This window comes from Rhinatrema bivittatum, chromosome 12 (genome assembly GCF_901001135.1).
Source record: "Rhinatrema bivittatum chromosome 12, aRhiBiv1.1, whole genome shotgun sequence".
Taxonomy (NCBI): Eukaryota; Metazoa; Chordata; class Amphibia; order Gymnophiona; family Rhinatrematidae; genus Rhinatrema; species Rhinatrema bivittatum.
The window spans coordinates 54441839-54450621 of NC_042626.1; the positions used below are offsets into that span (position 1 = coordinate 54441839).

The 8783-nt window shown below is 47.6% G+C and overlaps 1 protein-coding gene across 1 annotated transcript; it reads right to left on the reverse strand.

The window, feature by feature from the left end:
* Positions 1 to 243: 243 nt before the first annotated feature.
* On the reverse strand, positions 244 to 7861 carry SOST (sclerostin). Its single transcript, XM_029573713.1, has 2 exons — positions 7597 to 7861; positions 244 to 3417 (listed from the first exon to the last, which is right to left on the reverse strand). The coding sequence occupies exons 1-2, from the start codon at positions 7793 to 7795 to the stop codon at positions 3002 to 3004; spliced, it is 615 nt and encodes a 204-aa protein (XP_029429573.1). The 5' UTR covers positions 7796 to 7861; the 3' UTR covers positions 244 to 3001.
* Positions 7862 to 8783: the final 922 nt, after the last annotated feature.

The following is an 8783-nucleotide window of genomic DNA, read 5'->3' on the forward strand; positions in this document are numbered from 1 at the left end:
TGATCCATAGTCTGCCCTGTTCGTTCATGCGCAGCTGCCTAGAATCAGTCTAGGCAAGCAATGGCTTTATCTCTGCAAATGTATCCCCTTGTATGACTGTTATTCCCTGACATACTGGCTCAGCCAGTCAAGGCCAGCGACTGTAGCTACAGGCCCCAGGCTTGCACCAAGGTTCCAGGCAGGTGCCTCCTCCATCCGAACTTGCTTGGCAGGCAGATTAATAAAGAAAATGCACACTCCAACTCTTAGAATGATTTAGCTCTACTTTATTAATAATATATTTAAAATAACATAGCCAATACTTTATGGAGGACAGCATTAGACCTTGTCCCTTACAAGAAAAACAACTTTGCATAAATAATTTATGTGAAGAAATAAATACGTCATTCATTCGTTGAATTAATAAAACTTTCCTGGCGAGGTGCTCCAGGGGCTCCTTGCAGGTCCAGCCAAGGCTGCAAACTGTCACATCTTAGGAAATTGAATGCAATGACCATAGCACAAAGCCAAAGTTTGCAATATTTGCCTAGGAATTGCAGTTCTACCCAACAGCGTTATGTACAGCTTTTGAGAATTTACTTTCCTTAAAAAAAAAAAAAAACCACACACACACAATCTCTGCTTTGCCCTGGGCATCTTCTTCCAGAGCCCGAATTCTGTGAATAGACCGTGCTGTGGAAATGGCTAAATCCATGGGTGTCCGGCCGATGGCATGTATTTCCCTCACATGGATCAATGGGGGCAGATATTCATCCCATCCCGTGGAGATCTATTCCTGGGTATAATTTTTTGCACTTCAGCAAAGACTTTGCAGAATTGAGGCCTAGCTGAGCACCAATACCCACTCATTGTACCTTAGAAATTTTGCTTTTTAAAAGTTTTTTTTTTAAGTTTTAAAGAAGCTCTCCTGCCTTCCCCTAGGAGCAACCACATTGTCCATGCTTTCTAGTAGTGTTACTAGATAGATAGCGCCATGTCATTGGGGACAGAATAAGCCAGTCCTTGATTTACCTTCGTTTTATACATGAAGTTATAGCTCTTGCTGGAGAGACCAGACCCTACAAGTCCATGGAGGCAAGAGGGTGAAGCCAAGACTGGCTTAGTCTGTCTCTGATAAGTGATTACATGTATCATTTTGGTCACCCGAGGTCACTGGTGCATAGTGTGAGAATGACCTTTGTGACATAATTGCCAGCCTGGACTAATTAAAATCAGTGTGTGTGTGAGATGTGATTTTTTGCGGCATTCTAACCAACATGGCTGCTCCCAAGAACTGTGGGATATTTGCTATAAGCAACAGTGTAATAAAGTAAAATGTTACAAGCAGAGACCCTTATTACTGTTTGATCTGTGAACAACTCAGTTATTGTACAATGCATCATGGAAACTTTGTTTAAAAAGAAATTATCACTAAATAAGAATGGAAAGGACATAATGGGAAGTGTGTAACCATGTACAAGATGGCATGACTGGAACAAGGGCATGTCAGTCTGGTTAGCCCATAGACGAATTTTCTATAAAACAATATTCATTTTCAGTAAGGAGCCATGAATATACACTGCTTGGTACAATCACTTTGCTGATTACAACTGCAATGGAGAGTTCTAATGGCCTTGTTGTTCCTGGAGAAGACGAGTTCCTTTGGGTGCTGTTATATATTTTATCACCCAACATGGGAAATCAAAATTTATGCTGTAACATGAGATTTCCAGATCAGATGGGCCACATGAGTCTTCAGAGTTCAGCATCATCTTTGGACAATGCTCTTGGTTCAACAGCCTGCAAAGGATCCGTGTCCAGGCTGAAAGATTCCTGCCCTGCCCACCCGCAAGCATTTACAGTCTCAGAGAAGTCAATGTACATAAATGCTGCAAGGTCACACTTCCCAGACAACTAGTGGTCAGCATGTTCCTTTCATCCTAACATTATCTAAATGCACTTTGTCATTGTTGTATTTCTCATGGGCAATCCATGCAGCTACTTACAGAGTGGACATATTGGTAGCCAACCATTGAAGTTTGGAGTGTATGAGATTGCCCAAAAAGGAGAGAGGAGCAGGAGAATTGTCATTTTCACCCAATGGCAGTTAATCAGAGGCACAGGGAAGGAGAGAGTAATTTGCCCAAGGGCCCATGGAAAGCTGAGAACTGAGATTAGACAGGCAAAAGAGAGTTTGTGGCTGAGTTGGGATCAGAAACTCAAGTTTTGAATCCTGCCTGTCCCTTAAGTGATACAACCACCCCCTCTCTACAGTGGCACAGACTCAGGCATCACTTTGTTGATGAAGACGAAGCATTTGCCAGCCTTCATCCTAGCTTATTTCATTTGAGAGATGGGGTAGACGTGGTAGATGGGGTAGATGTGTGATTGCAGTTGCCAATCCCACCCATAACATGGGTATTGACCCGTAGGCTGAATGGCGTTCATTGGATGGCAAGCATAGCTCATTTATTCTTAATGTGCCAGTCAGTCGTTTCTGTGGCCACCTTTTGTGTGCGATAGTCGGGTGTGAGTATATCTGTGCATGGACATGGATGGGGAAATGGCAGGGACACCATTTTAAATGGGTGGGTGCAAGTTTTAAGTCCCTGTCCTTAGCCTCAACCTCTTGAGTTGGAACCCTACTGGAATGTATATTTGAGTCATAACCCCATTTAATTTGGTGGCTGTCGCTAGGTTTTGGCCTTCTCTGTTCTTTCCTTTCCAAGTTTTTCTAAGACAAAATGGAAAAGAATACCAACTATTATTCAACAGAACAGGCAAGGGCTCTTTCCTTTCGGATAGAACATTATGCTCTGTGCACAGCATCTCATTCATCAGCTCTCAGGATTTGCGAGATCCTGTTCTTGGAGCCTTTCCCCCTGCCTTACAGAAGCAATTGAGTTCTGCTTCAGAGCTGAGCTCCCAGGGTGGGGGGGCTGCCTATCATTCAGTTATTTTTTAAAGCCGTTTTCTGCGTGAAGCAAACTGTTAAGAACTGCTGGCTTGTTGCAGGCCAACCCTAGTAGGTGTTCTCCAGTTCATGGTGCGATTTGCTCCTGATCCTGGACAGGCGGGGCTTCTTGTTCTTTGGGGGCCTGATGGCATCCTTCCCGAGGTCCTTCAGCTGGGACTGGTTGTGAGAGCGCGTGTAGCGCTTGCACCGGCAAGACGTCACCACCTGGTATTTGTAAGTCCGGCCTGCCTCTCCCGGGCATGCCAGCTGGATGCGCTGGGCACGGCTGTGGGCCGGGACGCAGCGGTAATCCGTGGCACTCTGGCGCCACCACTTCCCACGGCCAATGGAGTTTGGGAGGAGATAGGAGGGCACACACTGGCCTGAGCAGACCAGCTCCTTCACAGGCTTTGTGCTGCGACAGGGCCCATCGGTAACATAGCGAGTGGAATGCAGCTCCCTGCATCGGAAATCAGAGGCCTCTGGAAAGAAAAGAGACAGGCATTGTTACTAGGTATCATCTGTCTGAAATAATCTCTATCTATATTGATATTCTGCTTATTTAGCTGCCATGCACTATGCCACTGCCGTTCTTTTGATACATGACATTTGGACATGAAGTCAGCAAGAAAGGAGAGGCACTCAAGGTAGGCCCTGGCACCCTAATTAGAGGCTTCTCCTCATTTCTCTTTCAGATACTGTACCTACATAGTAAGTCAGGTACCATATTTCCCATGGGAGTTGCTACAATGCTGCATTCAGGCCGGTCACCAAGTGGCAGTAGGTACTGCAGGCAGACATTCCTTGTGACCTTGGGCAGGTCACTTCACCCTTAAGTACAAACATAGATTATAAGCTTTCTGGGGCAGGGAAATGCCTATAGCACCTGATCTGTAACTTGCCTTGAGCTTGGATTGGTAAGGCATGTAATTAAATCCAAAAAACAACCTGGCCCTCTGGGATCACTTGGACAGTTGAGTTTTCAGAATATCCACAGTGACTGTGCATGACAAACAATGGAAACAGTGCATGCAAATCAATCTCATGCATATTCACTGAAGAGTCCCTGAAAATTCTAAAAACTGGAGGACCCCCTTTGGGCAACTACACTAAGGCGTCAACTCTCTATAGGAAGGGTCAGAACTGTTTTCTTTCTTTTCCTCATCCAAAAATTTCTGGACTCCAACGGCATGGATGGCTCTCTCTCTCTCTTTCTTCCCCAAATCTTACTCTCAGTTACTCAGATGCTGGCATGTTTGCTTCACTTAAAAGACTCCATGGCACTTATGACAGGCTGAGCCAGTCTCAGTTTTGCCTTGTTGCCGGCATGGAGATATAGTCTTGATTTGAAGAAAGACTACATCTCTTTACATGCAGGGAGGGTAAAACCTGGAACAGCTTAGCTTGTCCCTAATGCCTTGGAGTCACTGTGGAGCCCTAGCCTTGCTGGACAAGCATATGGGAGAGCTCTGCCCACAGCTTTCTCAGCCGCAGCTATCCTCAGGATAGCCAATAGGGTCAGAATGTACTTTCTGCTTTTTTTTTTTTATGGAAATTAAACAGTAATCCCCTGCATGCAATGGAGCAAAATCCAGGAGTGGATCAGGCTCTTTGAACAGGACTAGTAACGTTGGCAACTGTAGGTGCCCTGCTTGAACTGCCAGTCAAGCCAATGACATACCCACAGGAACTATAGTACTAGCAATAAAGGAGTTACATAAAATAAGAACATACAATTTGCCATACTGGGTCAGATCAAAGGTCCATCAAGCCCAGTATCCTGTTTCCAATATCCTGCCAGATGAATTAGTTGTCGGGTTGGCCAGTCATGACAGCAGGGCTCCTCTCAATTGTCCGAGGCCACCACACCAGAGAAGTTGAAAGCAAAAATGGGCATGGTATTGGTGGATACGTGCACATGACATGGTCAGGTACCAGGGAAAGGTTCTAATGTGCAGACATGACCTGATCACCAGACCTGTGGTCCGGGGGAGGGAGGTTGTGGAATTTGTTCATTTTGACAGGGCCATGGAATGGACTCCTGCAAGCCTTGGTCCTTCTCCTGGCTCAGCACAGAGATGCTGGGATGCAATCAAGGGAGAGAATGTGGACTGAATGGACCTCTGGTCTCCTCTCCACCTAAGCCAAGTGTGCCACTCAGATGGGTGATGGTGGTTCTCCCACATACACAAGAAGATAACACTTGATCCAGGTCTGATCCACCACCAGGGGTGTTATTTCCCATGAGCAGACATCTTCATTGGTTGCCTAATGAGAGAGCCTCTTCTAAGGCTTGACTCTGATCCATAATGGGTAATCATGATCAAGACTCACTTAACACTAAGGTGGGTGCTGCTTATGCGCATATTCCACTTGGATTACTGATGCCTGGGATGGAACTTCTCTGTAATGAATTTGCTATGTTTGGAGCATGCCTGACCAACAAAAACCATATCTACACTGACGTTTAGGATTATTTCATGTCCTTAAGGTCCCACCAACAATTGTTCCTTGACAAAACCTTAAATGTAAAATTAAATTTAAAGCAAATGAATTTCACATGAGACATATAAAAATGACCATTTTCTATGCATTTTATGCAGGTAAAAAGGCCTTGTGAACAGGTAGGATGCACGCACAGCACTGGGCAGAGTATGGGCACTGTCTTTTTGGTGCTGAGGAAATTGGCATTCTCTGGGAGGGTAACTCTAGCCCGCTAATAACTTTTCCCCCACCGCTTCATTTTTGACGGGCCCTTATGCTAGTTACAAGATACCAGGAAGGAGCCTTCGGTACACCATCTGCTCCCTTCCAGCAATCTACGAAAGGCAATAGATCAGTACTGGATTTTTGTTTTTTCCTGGAATAAGTGATTTGAGTCCTTCCAAGCATGAAGCTGTGACTAGCGTCCAGCCAGGGAGGCACTGGCACCTGACCGGACACCAGGACTGCTAAGAAAATTGTCCTTTGAAATGAGAGGGATCCTAACTGAACCCTCAAACATCCATCTGAGCTTTTTCGGTGATCCCCATTGACCCTAAAAAGGCCATGCAACCTATTGCATCTGGCACTCAGCATTGTTACTTAATAGCATGTAATGCACTGGTGATGGGGTTTCCTCGTGTCCACTGCTAATATTAGGATAAAAAAGACTGGGAGTGATTTAGTTGGAGCTGCGCCTGTAGCCGGTGTAGTAGGATGGAGGGGCCCCAGTAAACAAGCACCCTCTCCCTTCAGTGGGCATGGGTGCGATGGGTCTGGTGGTGTGAATGCCCCCTTCACTAATCACCATCTCAAACCACCCAAGAGCTATGGGGCTTTTAATACCTTTGCAGCCTGCGGCTGCTTCTTAGCTCCGTGCCACTTGCCTGTGCGAGTCCGGGGTATCAATTTACTTTAATCTCAGAATCAGCCCAGTGTAAGCAGGGCCTGGCATCCCCAGGAAAGGTCACCGGGTGCCCCCCACGCCAGGAAAGGGCTGGCGTGTGAAGTCCAGTGAAACTGAGGTGCGTTTTCTTGTCAAGCCTGGCTGCATGTGAGAGGTGGGCGTGGCTGCCTCCTTAGTTATCTCCTCAGCTATGGTCTACCTCAAGGATTTATTTATCTGGAGAAGCAGAGCTTAAAACGTGCCATGCTGGCTCAGACCAAAGGGGCCATGGAGCCCAGCGTCCTGTCTCCCACAGTGGCCAGTCCGGGTCAGGATCCCCAAAAAAAAAAGATCCAATTTCTTGTTGCCACTCCCAGAGAGAAGTGCTGGCTTTCCCCAAGTCCACCTGGCTAATAACGGTTTATGGACTTTTCCCCCAGGAGCTTGTCCAAATCCCTTTTAAACTCAGCAACACTACTGGCTTTGACCGCATTCTCCTGCAACAAATTCCACAGCCTAATTGTGTGCTGCGTGGAAAAAAAATACGACTTTCTTACTTTTAAATCTACCTGCTAGTTTCATGGCGTGTCCCCTAGATCTATTTGCAAGGGTACAGAAACGCCATTATTTAGTTGCTACTGGATACAAAAAGGTGGCAGAATAAACATTTGCCCTTGTGGCTTGTACTAGCCTAAGAGATGCGCAGAATCACTGCAACTCGGTCCCAGCTTCACAAGTCCCAGCCCCAAGGCTCTGGCCTTTTTTAGGGTCTCTCTGCTGGACTGGGGGGGCTGCTAATGCAAGGCCCACCCTTTCGCTTTCAAATCAAACTTGGCTTTGGTCAGCATTTGGGTGTCCTGGGGACGCCTGGTCAGCCTCAGCGGCAGGCGATGGCGTTAACCTGGGGCGGATGTCCACCCCCTGAGCCAAGCCGCCTTCCCTCACCCACCTGTGAATTACAGCCCGCAGCCTCCATCGGAAACTTCCGCCTAACCCGTGCCCGTCTAGTGCGCGGTCAGTCCTCAGATTATTTTGCCTCGCCACATATCCCGAGGATTCAGCTTCCAAAACGCACGCCAGTAAGGGAAACCTAGCCCGAGCCATCGATTTGAGGGCTCTTTCCCCACCGGAGAGTTCATCTTATTATTCTTTACGGGCTAAGCTCTAGCACAGCAAACATTTCGCCTGCTGCATTAGCAGGTCGCAGGTTCCCCTCTCTCTGGCTACCCCCAGTAGTAGCAAAGAGAACGTTGCCTCCCGGGGCCGGATCTGAACCCCGAGCCGCTCTGCTTACCCTTGGGGTCCGAGATCCGGGGCTGGTACCTGCCCCCGTACTTGGCCCGGTTCATGGTGTTGTTGTAGGCAGACTCCTCGGGTTCCTTGTCCTTGGCAGCCAGCTCCGGGATGACCTCCGTGGCATCGTTCTTCAGCGCCCACCCCCCTTCCAGGAGCACCAGGGGCACGAGCAGGCAGACGGCCAGGGAGACCTGCATGGCAGCGGCTGGCAGAGGAGCTTCGGACGAGCCGGCGACGAGCGGCTCGGGCTTTTTTAAAGCCCTCTGGAGGGGGGGCGGGTAATCCCGAGGCACGGGGGGGGGGGGGGGGGAGCTCGGGCTCGCAATCCCAGTCCTCGCCCTGAAAGTGGGAGGCAGCAAGGATGGGCAGGGGGGGGGGGGGGGGGGAGACATTCGCCACCTCCCTAAACTCTCCCTGCCCTTCCCTCCCCTGTGCCTCCACCGGCTCCGAGACAGAGATGGGGCTAATACTCCGGCAAAGGACTCGCGGGAAGTGTCAGATTGCTTTCGGAATTCTGCAGAAAGAAAAAAAGTGCCTAATACTCGTGGGAATGCCAGCAAAGTATCGCGCAAACGGACCGCTTTGTAGTACTATAAATATTAAATACACTTGTAAAAGATAGAAACAGCATCTCTAAAATACTGTGAAAGAATACTCTATTACAAAGTACCCAGGAACTAGTGTTTAACTGTAGAAGGACCACATTCTCTCGCTCTCTGTACTAAATATTACATCATTTCTAACAGCACACAACCAAAAAAGCGGGTACCTGGCAAACCCGACATCGTGTAAAATATTCTGCACTAAGACTGGAAGAGCCACGGGAACATAGTGCGGGGCGCTGTTGTTTACACGAAGCCCATGCTGGTAGAGAATTGGAGTTAGAAAACCCTTCCTATATGTTCTTCTTAAACCTGTTTAAAAAGTGCCGCAGGTCATTTCCTTTGGATCTGGTCAGCTCATATCTGGGGCGATTGCTAGTACTGCTGCTAGTATCACTTTGGATTTTTGGTTTTGTTTTTTTTCTATAGTCTGTTACTGCAGAGAGAAAATGGAATAAGTCGTTCAAGATGTGTCCTTGTTGAATTCTTCCTCTATAACCATGACACCAGACGTCTACCATAGCTATTGTCAAATGAATGCCAGTGAATTGGCCAACACGTGATCTTAAACCCACCGACCCAA

Bases quoted from the DNA above. Each gene is read 5' to 3' on its own strand.
- SOST (XM_029573713.1), bottom strand. From the start codon at position 7,795: ATGCAGGTCTCCCTGGCCGTCTGCCTGCTCGTGCCCCTGGTGCTCCTG. The intron at 3,418-7,596 runs GTAAGCAGAGCG...TTTTCTTTCCAG, and splicing joins CCGGATCTCGGACCCCAAGG to AGGCCTCTGATTTCCGATGC.